The following is a 20,765-nucleotide window of genomic DNA, read 5'->3' on the forward strand; positions in this document are numbered from 1 at the left end:
TCAGCTCACTCATTCATTTGTCCAATCGTCCGTCCGTCTATCCACACATGCATTGGTAGGCCACTCTTCATGTAGTGGCCTACCAATTTTGCTTATCTAAATGAAACAGATGCTATACTGGACATTTATACTGCACATGATGTATTTCTTCTAACTAATTAATGAACTAGCTGACTAAAAAGCATACAATATAAAATATGGCCTAGCCTGCTTCTCTGTGTGTCAGAATAAATAGTAATTTTTAAATAACCGTACATGTGATTATGTGGACCTACTTACCTTTTTTACATTTGAAATATACAACGATTATTTCGATATCTTTTCATTTGTGATGTTCAGTATATACGCATCTTGCCCATCTCTACAACAAATAGCCTTTGCCTTCAAATGACATGCGTATGTTGAAATGAAAGTTATTCTATAGTCTATATATATAGTCTAAGTCTATAGAAATGAAGTTTGATTTACAGCTGTTACATTAGGAAGGCAGCTCTGTCAGAACCAAACTTTAACAACACATTGAGCTATATGTGTAGAAAGAGAGCTCTTCTCGCAAGGCCTGTAGCCTCTTACTGCAGATGGGGTCGACGGCGGGCCTATTCACTATTTGCTGAAAGTACAACTACATCATAACCACCTTTCTATGACAGTGGCGAGAGCCTTAAGTAACAAGATTAAGACATAGACATTACAATTTTGGGGACAGTAATGTTATAACATAGGTGCTGCGCTAAGGGGTTCAAAAAGGGAAAAAAAGACACTGCGGGTTTGTCTTGAGTTTCAGTGGTTCAACATACGATACCTGTGCGGACCCACTTCCTTCCTGAGCAGATGTAGCGAACACATGTTCATGTTCGCGCAGTTTGAGTATTTCCTCCATTAAAAACACTTCGCTCCTCCACCTGGAACGAGTTTTGTGTCTTTTGGCTTGCACTTTCAGATCAGATCTCAGATCACAGTCCGCTGTGTTTGGTTGCCGAAACGTATCGCTTTTAGCCACCTGTTGTGTTCAGTTCATCGATGCCTCTTGTATCCAGAATGCTGTACGCACACACAGGTCCACCGGTCCTCAAGTCAAAGTGCTACATCATTCTCTGTCTGTTTGTCTGTCTGTCTGTCTGTCTGCCTGCCTGTCTCTCGTGATCTCTCTCTCTTTCACCCATATGCAGATGGTGGTAGTATGAGACTTGAAGATCACTCTCAACTGTCTTATATGAAGTGTCGGCGGTGGGTGAGTCATCCAAATTCCCCAGGACGGAAAGTTACCATCACTGGGGAGTGCAAAACGCAATGCTGTAGTCTAGTCTTGCAGGATGGAGCGGTGACATCTAACATTTGATAAAAGGTCATCTACAGGGAGGCTGACAGGGGGCGGGGGACAACGGGGTCAGGTGTCCTGGTCCCATGAAGAGAGGGGGCCCAGAACTGGGTCCTCATTACATTGCATATATTGGGGGGGGGGGGAAGCTGTCAGCAGCCCTGGTCATCCAGAATGAAGCATGACGTGTGGGATTAACAACAGGTGATGTACACAGTACAGGCCTATCGTCTTAATATGAGAAAAGTTCAATTTGGTAGGCCTATATCTTTTTTTTAACTGCAAGCCCTCACGCTTTATTAGCGCTGTGGATAGCATAGCTTTATAGAAGCTGGCTGTGATAGAGTGGGTTGTGGGTTGTGGGTGTGTTCTGACTGTCACACGCCAACGAGCCTGGCTCTTTAGTGTTGCGGCCAGAGACCCAGTTTACTACCTCAGAAGGTCTGGGTTCAAGTCCCGGCTGGGCAACCCCACTCCACTTCGCTACAAATGGTGTCATAAGTGGGATGGGTACTGTGAGGCCATCGGAAGCGTACCCATTGTGTGAGCGAGCCATAATGCCATGTGAGGGACCCCCAGGATTGGTGACCCTGGTACGAGGGACCCCAGTGATGGGTGAAGCCTTGATGATGGGGCACACTGGATGGGAGAAGCATGATGGCGCATGATGGCAAGTTGCGTGAGGGACACCATGAGTGTGTGAAGCGCACGGGTGTGCTTCCCGAAGGGGAAGGCAGTGTGATGGAGTGACCATCACTAGGGTTGTGGGTGTGTTCTGACTGTCACGCCAACGAGCCTGGCTCTTTCGTGTAGCGGTCAGAGCCCCAGTTTACGACCCCAGAGGGTCTGGGTTCAAGTCCCGGCTGGCCAACTCTACTCCCCTTCGCTACACTGGCCTCATCAGGAAACCACCTGCTGAGAACATTAATCTTGTGAAGGCTGATGTTAGAAAGTGTAATTATGTTTGACGGAGATGATAAGTCAGTTATACCTAGCCCATAATGAACAAAGTGAAAGACAGACAGACAGACAGACAGACAGACAGACAGACAGACAGACAGACAGACAGACAGACAGATAGATAGATAGATAGATAGATAGATAGATAGATAGATAGATAGATAGATAGATAGATAGATAGATAGATAGATAGATAGATAGATAGATAGATAGATAGATAGATAGGCTAGAGTTAGACGGATGTAAAAGTGTGTCCCCTGCAGTTGGCCAGGTGGTTATGCTAGGCGTTGCGCTGTGAGTGTTTTGACTTTCACTGTTTTCAGAATGAATTGACGCAGAGAACAAATGAGTCCACGCCTTTGATCAGAAAGAGGGTCGTTAAATTACTGTTTGCCAGGCAATTCAGTATGCAAGCAACATATGATTGTAAGGGGGCTTTTTTTTAGTGCGGTGTTAACATCATAACTGTACGCAGTTATTCACTATGCTAATGACACATGGTACTATTTGTTTGTCCTGTTCCGTCTTCTGTTAGCAGTTCAGAAAGGGCCATGGCATTTTGGCTTAAAGTTAAAGAGTAAAATCATAAGGGCTAAGGAGAGTCCACTATGTCAACATAGCCTCACAATGGGTACTACACTGCTATGACATTGCGCAGAGCTTATAATAAATGTGACTTGCCATTCTGCATGTACATAACAGGGGACATGTCTTAAGAGTTGAAGTACATATCTTATTTCACTTGCGTAGGTAGGCCTATATGAGGCAACAAAATGAAAGTCAATGTCAAAAATGAGTTTGTTCACCGAAAGTTGTTTTAGCCAACGGTATTGGATCTCAAAACTATTTGCAGTGAAGGCCCATGTTTCATCAAGGGATGTAATCTTCACATCTGATCACCATGACTTTTTCAATTAGACTGCCAAAAGACCGTTTTGAGAGCCACTTAATCACTTTTGGTATGACAGATGTTTGTTGTTGTTGTTGTTGTTGTTGTTGTTGTTGTTGTTTTTGTTTTTTGCTGCTGCTGCTGTTGAAGCCATTGCACCATGCACAAAGGTACTGTCTCACTTGGATTAACTTGGAATAACTCTCAAATAGCTGTCCAGTCCAGGACAGTAGAACAATATCTCTGGCAACAAGTGGTTAATTGGCCACAGATGGTTAATTCTAGAATTGTAAAAAAAAAAGGAAATAGTGAGAGGGAGCTGAGCTGAGTGAAATCGGGGGGGAGAAGAGGAGGCATCTGAGGGGCTGCCCCTTATACAACGGAAATTTGTAACCTACAGAATCAGTAACAGGGCATGACGGAACGGTGGCTTCCAAGAAGAGAAGCTCATAAAACATCACTCTCTCTCCTTCACATATTTTCACCTCTCAATTCGTCCTTCCTTCTGTGTCATCAGCTGAAGAGATAGACGTGTCGGTGCATTCTGAAAAACTGAAAAATGCCTCATGGGATTTCCTAGCCTTGATTTGCCCATACTATCTAACAGGTTTGACAGTCGTTGTCAGCCAGGCAAGAGTTTTCAAAGTCAACCAGCAAGAGTTTACTTTCACATGCTGGCCATGTGTTTTATTGAGCTATCACAGCTAAACATAGTGATGATTTTGAATCCACCAGGCTATGTTAGACAGAATAGTGAAGTTGAAAGCAAGTGGCATTGCTTTCAGAGCCCAAAGCTCCTTAACGTTGTCAAAAAGAAGAACAAGAAGAAGTTGCTTCCATTTTATGTCTTTTGACCAACTGGCAAACACAGCAGTATGTGTGACAAAAATGTGTGTCAAACGCTAAATGTAGTGCTGGTGTCACTTCCTGTACAGAGCATTTAGCACAGACTTCTGGGTTGCCAGATAGAGCTGTTTCCCGCTAAATTTGGCTGTGTAGCCCCTTAACCCCTTAAGACGCGGCTTTATAAATTAGCTGTTACCAGAATGGCAATGACCAAGTTGTAATGTATTACTAAAGGCCCCGTGCACTGTCATAGTAGTGTAGTACTATAGTAGTTAACTTTCAATGTCTATTACAGCGTGCCACAGGAGGTACGGCGTGCATTAAAGGGCTACTGCGCGCCGTACCTCCAGTGGCACGCTGTAATAGACATTGAAATGTAACTACCACAGCACTACAATACTATGACACAACACAGGCCCTTTAGTAATGCACCACAACTTGGTCATTACCATACTGGTAGGCCTAACAACAAATGTATAAATCCGCGTCTTAAGGGGTCAGGATTTGAAGCCAAACATTGTTTGCCATAGAAATCAATAAAATGTATTTCACATTTAGCAGGAGTTAGTGCCTTCAGACTGTCATTGAGCATTTATTGGGTGGGATATACTCATACTATGTCCATGTATGAGTACTGTCTATGTCTATACTGTCTATGTCCTTACCTAGATTAGTCTATGTCTGCATGGGAAAGCAAGAAACGTAATTTCAAATTCTTTGTATGACCAGTGCATGTAAAGAAATTGACAATAAAACCAACTTGACTTGACTTGACTTGATATCCCCCACATCTGGCACATCTGGCAACCCTGACTGCACAGTCCTCAGTGACGCAACCAGAGAGAGTAGAGAGAGAGAGGTTCCATTGGCCCATTGTTTCCTGGTTCTATTATGGCCCCCCTTAGGCAGACCTAGGCAGACCTAAGGACTGTTCTATTCATTGTAGAAGCATTATGACACGTCCCTTTAGGCAGACCGGAACCTGGTCGCGTTAGGTGCCCATAGCAACCTATTATGTTGGCATATCTCTATAGAGTATCTCTGACGCAACTCCTGTGTAAGCACTGCAGGTGTAACTGGGGGTAGGGGGGTGTCACGCAACCTCTGCCCCGATCTGAGACTTAGTAATTCTGAAAGAGCTTGCCCTAGTCATTTTAGGAGACCAAGAGACAGAAGGAGAGAGAAGTAAGGGAGAAACAGAGGGGGGGACAGACAGAGAAAGATGAAGCACGAGAGAGAGAGAGAGAGAGAGAGAGAGAGAGAGAGAGAGAGAGAGAGAGAGAGAGAGAGAGACAGAGACAGAGACAGAGACAGAGACATGCAAATATGTAGAGGGGAGAGAAGCCTAGAGGAAACTTTGAGAATGCTTCCGTGTGGACTCACACACTTATAAACGTCACTGATGAAGAAGGGGATTAGTCCTTAGAAGTGTGAGCCCTGTATCCCCAGTTGGACAAGACGATAAACAGCACACACACACACACACACACACACACACACACACACACACACACACACACACACACACACACACACACACACACACACACACACACACACACACACACACACACACACGGTCGGCTGCAGAAGCAGGGGAAATTTGTGTGGCAGTGGAAAGCACCCGACAGATTAACATAACGTAGTGGCCTTATTTACTCATAAGCAATCCTCACTCCTAAACACACACACACACACACACACACACACACACACACACACACACACACACACACACACACACACACACACACACACACACACACACACACACACACACACACACACACACACACACACACACACACACACACACACTCCTGCAACCTTCCTGAAACACCCCCAGTGCCCCCCCTGCCTCAGATCGTTGACACCTGCGGTTTCACCCACGTCCTCCCTCCCTATGCTCTGACGGTGAAAATCGTGAAAACTGAAACTGAAAAACACACACCAGGCAACACCTCTCTCTGCCTCATAGGCCCATCACATATCACATCGGCTATCTTGAAAAAAAAATTGTAGCCTTCTTTTATTTAAATAAAATGGATCTGAAATGACAAATAGACACAGGTAAACAACAGGGACGGTGCTAGGCATAAGCAGACAAGGCCTAAGGTGAGAAATGTTTTGGGGGTGCCAACGTAACGCCTGAGAGTCTCACAGAATTAGAACGTCTGGAGAAATCAAAAAAAAAAATTTCATTGACAATGATTACTCATGAGCACGTAGTATTAATGTAGGTAGGCTACCAGATCATCTATGTAATGCTATGTGCAATGCAATGCTACATCAGATGTACAATGCTATGTTTACTCAGTGGTAAATCAGTGGTTCTTAACCTTTTTTCTTAACGCACCCCCTTACCTGTGCCGAAGAGAAGTCGCGCACCCCCAACCCAAACTTCTACATGTGTATACATACTAAAAATGATTTTAAGTGATTAATGGCAATACTTCTTGCTTGGGACATTAATCAATAACTTAATGACTTTAAATGGGGACCAAACATGTTTTAAATTTGTCTTAAATTGGACTAAATATAATGTTCCCAACCAAAATTTTGGTTGCAACCTCAACATAATCAAAATCCCGCGCACCCCCTGAAATCTCAGGCGCACCCCCAGGGGGTGCCCGCACCCCAGGTTAAGAACCACTGCTCTAAATGCATAAAATGGAAAGGGGGTACTCGCCTATAGGGCAACAAATAGAACCTGTAAATAGAGCTGTCCCTGATGCGCAGTGAAGAATATGCAGCAGTGTTCATTGAACACTTAGAGTACTCTGGAACCAAATATAATCGAGAACAGGGATGGGCAACTTTCATAATAAGGAGGGCTACATTTTTTCATCGCCGCCATCAAAGGGCCACATGACTACGGATCTGATGGCAATTTGCACAGTCTGAGCGTTGGTTGCAAACTACCAATACTGCTTGGAGGAAATGGGAACATTCTCTACCAGCTGAGCTGACGATATATTTACAATGGATTGATTTAGTAGTGGTAAAAAAAACGGAGAAATCTGGTCTTACTTTTCCATTATGTCATACCGGTATCTATGGGCCGCGCTGAGTGAGCCGGCGGGCCGCATGTGGCCCCCGGGCCTTCAGTTGCCCATCCCTGATCTAGAAGATGTTCAATTGATTTAGTAGGCTACATTAGCACAGAGTTAAGTGGAGTTCAGCCACCCACCCAACATGCCTAGAGTCTACCCTGGGTATGGGCCAGCTCAGGCATTAGTGCAGTAATTAGTAAATAAATAGTCGTGAAAGAGAAGAGTCTTTTCTTGCTTCTTGAGGGTTGAGAGAGATGACCCTAGTTTTGGTGCTTTTGGAAGTTTGTTGCTCCACCACTGAGGCACAATGACATAGAACAGTCTTGACTCGCTTAGAGCGAGCAGGAGGCTTGGCTAGACGGTATGTGTTGGAGAAATTTGTTGGAGCATTTTGTTGGCACATTTTGTTCACTGTTCATTGGTCAATCCCAACTGTCAACCTGCACATGAAACTAAAATACAGCCCAGACCAAAGGCCCAGAAAATGTTAACGGTATTCAAACAAAAGCTGTTACTCCATTTTTGCACTGTCTATAAATAAACTATTTTTTTATCTGCTTGGTTCTTGGTATAATCTAACCACAAGCAGACCCATTTCTGGTAAGAGGCCTCACTCGACAGACAGTCAACGTGGGGTTTCAGCTCAGAGCTAACCTCAGAAGATACTAGTAGCCACTCGCTAACTTTGACACCAGATCATGGAGAGTGGGTGTATTGCAGTAAACCCAGACAGAGGCAGATCTGGGAAGAAGAATACAAAGAAATGGAGGGAAAGACACCAAATGACAAAGATTGTGAGAGATTGACAGACAGCGGATATTTCTCAAAAAGAACACGTAAGGCAAATCAAACATGTCATTTCGGTTCACATCAGTAATGAGGCCCCCGGTGAATTTGTAGAAAAACTATAGGCATACCTATCAGACTCTTTAAAAGTTGAATATGTAATTTAGTTCGTTAGTTAGTTTAGTATTTTTTAATTCAAAATACAGGCTTCCCATTCACAAATGCGATTCTTTCATGAATATTTACTCAGTAATAAACTAATATTTACTGGTTTGACCAAAGTAGGCTGTCAAAGAGCTGAAGTCTATTACTGGAAATTGAAAGTGGTGGACACGGAGAACATCCACCTTTTCGACAGGTATCATTTTTCCAGTCATAATGAACAGCCTCATTATGAATTGGTGGTGTTGGTAAATATCATGAAAGATAACATTTGAGAAAGATGCAACATCAATTCTGGAAATAAACCACTGCAAAAATCGCTTTAAGGGGATCTCTTTGCCCAGTGTAAAATCTGTGATAATGTTAAGTCAGAAATAAAACATTTATCAGAGACAATTGAGAGACTGATTTTTGACTTGCAAAAGAGAGAGGGAAACTCTTTTGTAAGATACATGTTTAGACTATTTGCTGCCTTGATATGCCTACTATGCATCCTCTATTTAGACTATAGTAATTTAAAGGCACACTGTGTGAGATTTTTAGTTGTTTATTTCCAGAATTCATGTTGCCCATTCACTAATGTTACCTTTTTCATGAATACTTACCAACAGCATCAAATTCTAAGTATTCATTATGACTGGAAAAATAGCACTTTTCATACATGAAAAGGGGGATCTTCTCCATGATCCGCCATTTTGAATTTCCAAAAATAGCCATTTTTAGCTGCAAAAATGACTGTACTTGGACCATACTAGAAAATATTTGTTTAATACTTAGTAAACTCTTATGGAAAGATCAAATTTGGCAATAGGCAGCCCAATTTCAATAAGCAACATAGTTGCAGTACCTTTTTTGACCATTTCCTGCACAGTGTCCCTTTAAACTCATTATTCAGATGGCCTGCTTTGGCTTTGCCTTTGTCCATGTCTCAAGTCACCAAGTACCAAAGTTTGAAAGTCTTACACTTGTAACTACTTAACAATTTACACACTGGACCCATAAAGAATTGGACTTAAAATTGGCAATAAAAATCCGTCTCTAACCAGGATCCCGTTAATGTCCGTCCTGTGTAGGGCTATGTCTTTGCATGGAATAGAGAGAAACACATTTTCAATGTCCTTGTATGACCTGTGCATATGAAGAAAGGGACAATAAAGCCGACTTGATTTGACTTGACTTGATTTGATTATGAGATGTGACAGGTGATTTCCAGCTCAATAAATGCTCAAAATAACCGCCAGGGGGCAGTAAAACCTACCCGAATTTGAACTAAATTGCATCGATGTCTGGTCATCTACAGAAAAACTGAAAGTGAAAGCCCGTTTGTAACACGGCGCACACAACAAAATTGCATGTAGGCCTATGCCTCACCTATGCAAGGGGGCAGCCTCATATGGCTCCCTATGAGCAGTGCAGCAGGACAGTACCATGCTCAGGGTAGCTCTACTACCACTACCACTAACCCGGTAGATCGGGAATCGAACCAGCAACCCTCAGGCTACAAGCCTGACGCTGTAGCTACTCTAGACTGCCCACCTTGTATGCATTCACCCACAGACTGTCATCCTAAACAGCCCATCCGGTACCGCTCTCTCTAACTCCATCTTGGTAATGTTCATATTTAGGTGCAAGATGCCACCTACTGGCTATACTGCTGCCGTGTCATTTGTCCATTTGTCATGTCTGTGAGTTTATTTGCCATAATATACGCCCTACAGTAGGCCTACATGCACAAAGAGTAGTGGAAGTGCTATCTTGTCGTTTATTGAATTTCATGGGATTTTTTCTTTTTTTAATATATATTTTTATATTTTGTTTGGGTGGGTGAGGGGGTGTGTGGGTGGGGGTGGGGGGTACAGGGGACATGAGTGATTTGATTATTGTTTTTATGTGTATTTTCATTTTGTTTTTGACTGCCGCTTTACTTTATTATTCTATTGTATATTATTTAATTTTAATGTCAGGGTCTACAGATGAAAACTAGCCTAAGGCTAAATCTGGTGCAGTGCATGGAATGGAAACATTTATGTTTTAATTGTACATGGTCCTAATAAACTTGATTGATTGATTGATTGAGTTATTAAAATGATGTAATATTTAAGGTATGTGATGTATGAAGGATATAAAAACTCCTGTCTTCATAAAAGGGTGCCAAAAGATCTTTAATACTATATCTTACGCTACCTTAGAGGGTAGCCAGTCAGAACACTACTTGTTCTGCAAAAATGAACTGCTGGTGTGACAGAGCGACAGAGTAGGCTACAGCTTGCGGTGCACCATGTAGGCCTAGTTCAATACATAAAAAGGATTTAAATGACTTGTTGCAGAAGAGTAACTTCTTTAAAAGTCATTTTTGGTGCTTTTTGGCTTTATTATTACAGGACAGCTGAAGAGGTGGAGAGGAAATTGTCGGGAGAGAGAGATGGGGCAGGGCATGGGTAATGTCCCCGGCTGAGAATTGAACCCAGGTCCCAGGCATTTACAGGACTAAGTGAGGTTATGTTGTAATATTGTCATTGTCCATGACAACAAAGTAAAAAGAGTTATTACAGTATTTCTCGATTGGTTTTGTACATTTCTCACAACAGAATAATCATTCTCAAAACGTCTTGTTCAATTGTGACTTCCTGCTGTTATCTGTGCACATGGTAAAATACGTTTCTCATAGTTTTCAGCATTTAGCAAATGCTTTCATCATCATGCAGATGGTTGTGTACAATTCTCAGCTTTTTTGTACATTAGCAATTGCTTTTGTCATATCACTCAAAAAGCATTGTCACTGAATACACAAAACTATCTCAAACCCCAAAACATTTAGGCCCCAGGTCTTAACATGCAAAATGATTTACCAAGCTGCCATAATGTGTTAAGCACTGTATAATTTCCATTGGATTTGTGTCTATAAATGTGATCTGAATTGGTGAATTGCTCACAGGTAAATATTGACTCTCTCTAATCAAAAGCAGTAGAAGGGAAAGAGGAAACAAGCATGCAATACAACAATAAGCACTGCACTGCATTACATTACTCTATGCCTCATGTGCCCTTTATAATTACGCTCCACGCAAAATTACAATATTTCCCTAGAATTTCACAAGACAGTAAGTGCACTTTATACAGTATCAGTGAATTGTTTCAAATTTATTTTGCTTTACAGTTCTATATTTCTTTCCACATGGGCTTGCAAGACAAGTAAAAAGGGGTGGTAGAGGGCGCACTTTGACACCTCAATCAGAGTTGACATTTTTTTTTTGATTTTGCAATGAGAAAACCTTTCAATAAATATGTCATACTCTAAATGTATAGAGTGCAATCTTACCTGATCAATGTCATATAAAGTCGAATTTACAACATTTTCCATCCATTCTAAACAACATTTAGCTTCAGAAAACATCCTCAAGACTGTACTAGTCAATTGACAACATGACAGATCGATTTGACTAGCTTGTCCATACACTATGACACAATGACTAACCATTCTGCTGGCACTGACGCGTTCATTGACACAAAAACTTGGTTTTGAAAGACAAACTAAGGATTTTGAGGAAGAGACTTGGTTTTGCAGGTCATCCATGGTGTTTTTGCCATTTGTTAAAGCTGTTTTGAGAATGAATACTGTGTTTTGAAAATTGTGAGAGAGATTCGAGAAATGTACAAAACCAATTGAGAAATACTGTAACTTCCACTTGAAAAATGTGTGAAAGCCTGTAGATTATACTGAAAGTAGGCCTAATCATACACGCACGCACGCACGCACACCCATAAGTAGACAAGCGAGCAAGTTAACAAGACTTGATTGACTTAATTTGAGTCAACAAAAATGTGCAAAATACAATATTACCACAAAGTCTGTAAAATAAAGTTTTTAAACAAATAAATTAAAATATATGTAGGTTGTCTTAATTAAACATTGTTGTCTGTTTTACTTAAAGTAGTGTTTAACTTCCCCTCCCCCACCACCTGCAGTGTGTCCCAGCTGTAGCTCTGCTCTGACTGTATCTGACTGGGGAGGTTTTTGTACGGCTCTGTATCACTGTGTGAACACCCAGCTGCCACTAGGAGAGTGATGACTCATGCAGTAATAATCTCCAGCATCTTCAATCTGGACTCCACCGATTGTCAAACTGAAGTCATTCCCAGATCCTATGCCGATGAATCTAACAGGAATACCAGACTGGAGGCTGTTCACTGTCTTGATGAGGAGTTTAGGTTTCTATCCAGGCTTCTGCTGGTACCAGGAGATACATGCTGGTGGACCACAGTCACTGGAAATGCTTCCACTGTGTTTACAGGTGATTGTGACTGTGCCACCTGGACTGGTGAACATTACTGGAGTTTGGCTAACGGTCACCTGCCCCATGGAATCTGTTGACAGAAAAAAAACAGTTTACATTTAGGAAACCGCATTCAAAAGTGTCTGAGGAAGTACCACAACTTTTAAAAGTATAATGAACATGTATAAAACAATGTTCTTCAGTGATCCATTGCAGCATAAGTCCCTGTAAATACCTTGAATGAGGAATATGAGAGAGCTGAAGAAGAGTGGGATCAACATCATTGCTGCTATAGGTGCTGCTGTCTCAGTTGGAGCCTTCAGCTGTGCCAAGAGCATTTATGGGAACCCAACATGCACTGCAGATGCACACAGCTCTCCATGTAAATCACCTTCATGCACTCACACACTGATCAACACCACAGTGGCACTCTACAACTTTCTGATTCAATAGGATTGCATACTGGGACGTTTTGTAAAAAAGCAAATCTTAAATTCTAGTTATCTTATGTTATCAGTTATCAGTTAAATTATGTTTAAAATGTAGAGAATGCTTGCATTTGCAGGTCTGAGAAATCAAAGCATGACAGTGTTGTAAATGGTTGCATTTAAGGGTGTAATATTGTACGAAAATGTGTTGGTCTTCGTCTATGTGACTTACCTTATTTATGCAGGATTTTCTATGACATCAGAGACAGACAGGGAGTCTAACTTATACAGTGAGGCCATTCAACAGTTTAGGTTGGTGACAATAAGGAGATAGAGGATTGAATACACATGAGGAACAGAGGAGTTAACAGTCTCATCACTTGCAATGGTTATTAGTTTGGTTACAGAGGTAAATAAAAAATACATGCCTGTATGCAAACACTGCAGTGGTGCAGTGGAGAGCACCACTAAAATAGAATAATTTCATTAAATATTTGATTCACCTTGCAACAGTATAAAATGTATTGGATATTTTATCAGCATCTACAGTCAATATCTACAACCTGCCTCTCAGTGATCGTTCAAGCGTGAGGAGGTTTTTGTAAAAGCCATTTTAATAACATTTTTATAAATATGTTTTAACATCTGATTTTAAGCATCTGGAAAATTATAACTAATTTTGCCTAATGTTATTTGACGTTCCTAAAACAAATGTAAGGATTGAAACACTGATTTTAACAACATTAGGCTAATATAGAATGACCGCACCGTGAATGATCATTTAAAAGCATTTTTGTACATTTTTGAAAATAGATATAAATTGTTTTGGAAAAGAGCTCTTCAAATGTAGTTTTACATAATTGCTGCTTTCATAAACTCATTGTTAGCAGTAGATTTAAACAACTTTGTGTTGAATTGAATTGATGAATTGATTACAGACAGATGCAACACATTTTTGAGTGATCTTGACCTGTCACATCAACAACTGGATACCCTACTGATTTTCCCCCGATGCAATTGCCAAGTATTAAAGGAATAGGCATGTAGAGCAACTACACAAAATATTAAGTAGCTTATACTGTGTGCATTTTTCCCAAAGCATGTCATTCAGTTAGAAAATAACCTCAGTTAAATCCATTAACAAAAGTAGCCTACATGTAATGCCAGCACACAAAAAAAGCCAGACTGCATGTGAAGAGACTGGAACGTAAAGTGAAAAGTCAGTGTAGTTTCAGTGTAGTGTAATTTCAACTCTTCAGATCTTAATATTTATAGAATATTAAGTAGAATTAACTCTGAATACTGAAACAACATACTGATGTTCATGGTGTTTTCCAATGGACAGGATAATCAGGCAGTCATAGACTAATGTAAGCATTCAATAATTCAATTTGCAAACAGCTGTTTTACAATGACAACGTTGTCTGACTGTCCCTGTATTGTTTTAGTGTACTTTCGTCTCAAACAGTTTTTTTGCATACATCCCCAGTTGTCACACACACACACATGCACACACATGCACACACACACACACACACACACACACACACACACACACACACACACACACACACACACACACACACACACACACACACACACACACACACACACACACACACACACACACACACACACACACACACACACACACACACACACACACACACACACACACACAGCTATTGTCAGGCATGGTTGACATTGACATTGGACATTGAAAAAAGGTACGGTGCTCTTCCAGGACAAATAAGTAAATTAATAGATGAATAACAACAAGATGCCATATAGAGTAAAATTAATCAAGAATTTAATATTGAATACAAAAAATGCACCTAAAATATTTATATGCAGTTGTATAGTAAATCTGTTCCGAGTGCAGTCCTAATGAAGTCCCAGCAAGAGTGAAGTTTTCCTGACCTCTTACCTCATTGTCTCAGGATCCTTTACCCCATGTGTTGAAGGAAGTCCAGATTTGACAAATGTATATGTGGAATGGTAAATGTTTTTTTTGTAATGTTTGCAAGTTTTGAGTCCCATCCTACTCTAGTCCTTTGACTTAATTTGTCCAGATCTCCCCTGTGCCAGGATTGTCTCAGGATGCAGAGGTGCTTTCTTGTCTGTCGGCTGCATCAGCCCATGGGTCACAGACAATGAGGATTCTTGGTTTTTCAGCTGGAAGGACTGTTCGCGGGCCATAGTTAGGCGTACCATCTTGTTTATCGGCTACATCAGCCCATGAGCCTCCATCAGAAAGGGTTCCTGATGCTTTGGGAAACAAGGGCGTAAATTAGAGTCATGTACCTTATGAGCACAATACATCATATTGTAGAGTGGAGCAAAAGAGGCCTAAAGATCATTTAGGACATAGTGCTCAAGTTTGCAGTCAATTTCTTTACAGCATATAATACCCAAAATAAACTGATTGAACGTGCACACAGAGAATAATGCATAATAATACGTAATATTGGAAATAAACCATATTAAATACAAAAGTAATATACAATTAGTGTGACATGATGAAACAAAAGTCAAGGGTTTAAGTTAGTGTTTATGATATGCTTACCCAAAATCGAATCCAGCAGTTTCCGGGCAAACAAGTACTTGCTTTGGTTGGCACGTTTTTCCTCCAGAAGCTGGACCCTTTCCTGGTAATCACACCACCTGTCATAAAAGCTTGGCTTTGCGGGAGTCTCCTCTTTCAGCATCTCAAGAGTGTCCACAGGAGTGTCCTCAGGGGGGGTCTCCGCACCTTTCTTCCTGTTGGATGACTCCTCCTTGGGCACTAACCAGCAGCATTTGAAAATCTTGCTGAGCTTCATAGTAATCAACCTCTCTCTCCAGTGTCTCAAATAGACTGAGCTGCACTTTCCTGAACATTCTAGTTTGGTTTTCTAGAATTTCAAAGAAAAGTAAACATTCCATCAAGTTGTCATGGCAATGACTGTGTTCTTTTAAATCTGGAGGCAGCCAGCCTACTGCTAGCCTATCTAAAACTTGTGTGTTTGTCTTTATCTAAATAGAAACTTACACCAATGGCCATATTCTTTGAGCATTTTGCGCAAAAGGGTTCACCCAGTGCTCTCCAAATGAATTCATAATTAAAAAAAAAAAACAATTAGTAATTATTTAATTTAATTTAATTTAATTTAATTTAATTTAATTTAATGTGTTCAGTATTGTCAATACGCCTTTATTTGTGTTCATGAGTGCGTATGAAGAAACTGTCAATAAAAGCTGACTTGACTTGACTTGACTTGTAAGCTGGATTGAAAAATCTTTATAGTTTAATATCTTGCCATATTAGAAAATTCTCTTTTGATTGAAGCCTTATGTTCAAAGTGAGGGCACGCAGGTGATGAACGCACGCTTCAGGTAGGCTAACACGTTATTCTATGCAACCTGATGGATAATAATAATAATACATTTTATTTTAAGCGCCTTTCAAGATACCCAAGGACACTTTACAATCAAAACAGATAGATAACAATAGAGAGAGTATGACAAAGCTTCAATGAATTAACAATAGGAGAATAGTTAAAATGCAAAATAAAATAGAAATAAAAATAAAAATTAATTGAAATACACAAGAAAAAAAAGTAGAATACATTTGAAAATAAAATAGAAATGAAAAAAATAAACTAATAATGAAAGTGGAAGTGCCTGTCAGTGTAATTGAAATGCATAAGTGAATAGGCTTTGATTTAAAAGCAGACAGTGTAGAACACTGACGAAGTGACAGTGGGAATGAGTTCCAAAGCTTGGGGCCAACAACACTGAATGCCCTGTCGCCCATGGTGCGCAGGTATGTGGAGGGAATGGTAAGGAGGAGTGTGTCAGTGGAGCGTAGTGTGCGGGTGGGATTGTATGGGGTGAGGAGACTTGTGATGTAGGAGGGTGCAAGGTTGTGCTGGGCCTTGTATACGAGGAGGAGAATTTTGAAATGGAAACGTGAATGGATAGGAAGCCAGTGTAATTGACAGAGGATATGACTAATATCTGCATAACTGTGAAAATTTAGACCATGTTTTCGGAGAATGTTCCCAAGGGGAAGGATATACATGACGAAGAGTAAGGGGCCTAAAACTGAACCTTGTGGAACACCATGGGTGAGGAGTGAATGTGGAGACCGGAAGTCACCAATAGAAACCATCTGCTCTCTTCCAGTTAGATAGGACCTGAACCATGAGAGTGCAGTACCAGTGATGCACAATAGGGTTTCCAGCCTTGTGAGTAAGACGTTGTGGCATAGGATGGGCATAGTAAGAAGATTTGTATAGCACATTAATAACTGTCATTCAATGAGAGGAAAGAGGAAAGGAAGAGAAGATGGGAGAAAAACATTAAACAAAGTAGAAAGTAGGCCATAGAAATATAGGCCTAGTAGGCTAGATAACTAACCTTAAAGGCAGATGAAAAAAATGCTTTTAGTTTCTTTTATACACCACTGTTAGGGGTAGTCATACTTTAAACAGAAAGCTGGTGCCAGCATTTGGTAACATTTTGGTTTAAATAGCCTACCATCTATTTTTTTTACCCAATGCACAATTAGGAGAGTCTTTGAGACCCTACATTTATGATAATAATGGTCCAGCATAGGCTACTGCAATAGGCTATAGGCCTACAGTATACATGGGTTCTCAGTGTTTATCAACACCATGTTATTAGGAGGGGCAAGAAAGACACTGGCAGCCTAGCCTGGCTCTCACGCAGACCCTTCATGTTTCGTGCATCTTTGTTAAACTTCGTGAGCTCGCACGAAGTAACAACCATCGTGAGAACCAGGTTACTGGCAGCCAACCACGTGAGCTAATTTTTGGACCAACAGCGGTTTCCAACAATCAGAGGTTGAGTTGTGCACAGCTAGGTTCATGCTGTCAGGTTATAGGCTAAACATTTTTTGAACCCATGTATGTTTAGGGCCTAGGTCATTGAGTTAGTGATGGGAAAATGAGGCTTCCTGAAGAAATGAGGCTTTCAGGCAAAAAGGTTCGAAGCCTTTCGAAACATTTTTCGAAGCCTAATTTCTCACTGGGGTCATCTGGTGTGCAATGAAATGGCACGGCAGGCATTGACTGAAGGGGAGCTGTCCTCTCCTGAACTGGTGCTGAAGCGCTTCTTGAAGGACTTGATGAAAGTCATTTTTAATTTTAAAGTTTAACCTTGTGCAAAATGTAAATAAATATAATTAAACTTTCATGTAACTCTGGTCTTGGAAAAGGAAAGTACCCCTTGCAGAAGCTAATGAAGCATGCAGTGTGAGGGTTTCAACTCTTTCAGGTAGTGAAACTAGATGGTGCTGTCTGTTATATTTGCATAGTTTTGGTTGGAGGTTATTTTTAACCAATAACCAGATTAGATGTGCAGCTGCCTGATGGGAAGTGGAACGTCTTTCAGACTGTTCAAGAATAAAATATACAGCCAATACTGAATTACATGTTTCACTTTAACAATGTGGCCAATGTAAATAATGTAACACATGTAAATAATATTTCATGTCTCTAAAATAATAGTCAGACACACAGAGCTTGCCCATTCAATTAACAATTTGTTTATTTTTTATCACGCATAAAAACATCCTTCCAATTAAAACATCAGAAATCATCAGAAGCAGACGAGTTGTTGTTAATGTATGTATGAATCTGGAAGGGAAGCCGTAAGCTGGAGGAGTCAGCAGAGAGCAGATCAGAGGAGAGGAGAAGAGAGGCTGGAGGCTACTGGGAGCAGTCAGCTCTGCTCAGGGCTTTGCTGACGGCTCTCTGGGATCCCTGGCTGGCCTCACACACCACTGAGGTGGCTCCTCTCCACTCAGCATCAGTGAGGGTCAGGCTGCTGCTCCAGCTGTACACACCGTCCTTCATGAGCCCAGCACTGGCCACTCCACTCCTACTGCTGCCATCCACCTTCCAGCTCAGGCTCCAGTCTGAGGGGAAGCCCTTGTCAGCCAGGCACAGCAGTGTGGCAGAGCCCCCACTGGACAGCTCCTCTCTGGAGGGAGGCAGCACCGTCACACTGGGCTGCCTGGTGGCTAAAGCAAGGCAGGACATTACAGGGTTAAAACAAGATTATCTGGATTCAATCACACAGAGAATAACTATCGATAGTACTAATCTATTTGTTGAAGGAGAAAAGGCATGATATGCAACATAAAATGGCTTTTTTTTCATTAATGAGTAGATCGTTCTTAGTGTAAAGCAGGGATGTCAAACTCAGGCCCGGGGGCCAAACTGGCCCGCGGAGCCATTTTATTCGGCCCGCGAGATCATTTCAAATGTGTGTTACAGTTGGCCCACATACACCATTAATGTATGTAACAACATATGGCCATGAAATGTTGTGTGTCGCAGGATGTGAAGACACATTTAAACTACCATGTACAGTATGATGGGAAAGAGAGTGTGTGAAATTTAACTATGAGTATAAATTGCACAATTTTACTCAAATTTTTTGTCCATTTCTTATAAGTAAATGTTGAGTTCGGCCCGCGACTTCGTTCCAGATTTTGATTTTGGCCCTCGGTCAATTTGAGTTTGACACTCCTGGTGTAAAGGTTTAAAACCCATTTCACTGCAGTTGTAATGAATAAAATACGTGCACCTGCTGTTACTAAGATCACATGAACATTTAAACTATAACATGAATAGCACTCTTCCTAAACGCTATAAAAGCCATATGCATACAATTTTCGTAAATATTTTTTTAGATTCTGATTTTAAGCAACGGGAACCGAACTGGGTTAAAGTTATCCGATATTTCTATAACAAATGTATTGCAACACTAATTTCACTTATATTCAATTCAGAAAGGCAATTAAAATACCTACAGTAATTTTTGAAAATTGATGTAGAGTTTTGGAAAAGAGCTTTCGGCTTTTTCCACATAAATTCCTCCTCTGATTTAAACTACTGTGTGTTGACTTGACTATAGCCAAACACAATGCATTTTTGAGTGACTGTGACCTATATCAACAATAAGAATTTCTGTTTTACAATGCAATGGCCAATATGGGGTCTTATTGGGATTTCAGTCGGGATTGAGATTCAATACTCTTTACATTGGAGTAAAAAGTCATCATAAAATTCTGGAGTTGCTCAGTGGAATTTCATTTCTACGGCTCTTAATTTTAACACAATTTTGAGTAGATTAGACTCTGAAAGTGTTACACGGACTAGTGAAATTAATATTTTGAGTTTGACCAAATATTATCTGAAATGGAATTATGTTACCATTGGTATTTTTACTGTTTAAAATCATGTGCCTTTTTTTCCCAATTAAAACAGATCACTGAAAACAATGATAACTATTGTCCCTATATCTACATCCCTCACAAGCAACCTAAATACAGCATAATACGGGGAAAATACAGGCAGTTTTGACAAATTTTACATGTAATAATTATTGTGAAATGACTTACTGCCAACATCCAGTCTGGTGCCGCTACCAAAAGTCCACCACAGTGATACAAGCTCATTGAGAGGCTGTACAAAAACCTCCTCACGCTTGAATGACCATTAAAGGCAGGTTGTAGTAGGCAGCTTTTGAATATGGATAGTGAGTATACAATGACTGCTGTTAAAGTGGTTCAAACAATTCACAAAGGCAGAAAGATAATACAAATAGGCCTAGTGAGAATTTTCATTTTTATGTAGCTTGTGTTTTTATTTAGTCATGTATTTGACCTCCTCATTGCAACTGATGGGAATGGTAACACCTCTGGGCCTGTGTATACTATTATTGTCTCTCTGTCCTGTCTCATCATAGCCTAAGTAAGGTATACAAAGTCAGCTTCAGTTTCCTGATGTTACACAGCCTTCCAGATGTCCGTGGGATTTTCCACCACAGATACAAATGGCTCCCTCTCCATATCATTCTTCAGAAAATTGCTTGTTATCACTCTTCAATTAATCAAAACCACAACACTCGTTTTTACAGAAAAGCAATGTTTCAATCTCTGTCACATTCTCAAGAAAATGCAATCCTATTCAATAAGGATGTTCTAAAGTGCCCAGAGTGTTGAGGAGCATTTGAGTGCATGAAGGTGATTTACAT

At 40.7% G+C, this 20,765-nt stretch overlaps 1 gene segment (V, D, J or C); it reads right to left on the minus strand.

Annotated features, from left to right (window-relative positions):
* Positions 1 to 18,267: 18,267 nt before the first annotated feature.
* Positions 18,268 to 20,221, minus strand: LOC134459572 (Ig kappa-b4 chain C region-like; the record flags this gene model as incomplete). The annotated part of the segment is given in 2 exon segments: positions 18,268 to 18,744; positions 20,131 to 20,221. Coding segments are annotated over 2 exon segments (405 nt in total), but the record flags the coding sequence as incomplete, so codon positions are not given.
* Between the last annotated feature and the right edge of the window lie 544 nt (positions 20,222 to 20,765).

This window comes from Engraulis encrasicolus, chromosome 12, assembly GCF_034702125.1.
Source record: "Engraulis encrasicolus isolate BLACKSEA-1 chromosome 12, IST_EnEncr_1.0, whole genome shotgun sequence".
NCBI lineage: Eukaryota > Metazoa > Chordata > Actinopteri > Clupeiformes > Engraulidae > Engraulis > Engraulis encrasicolus.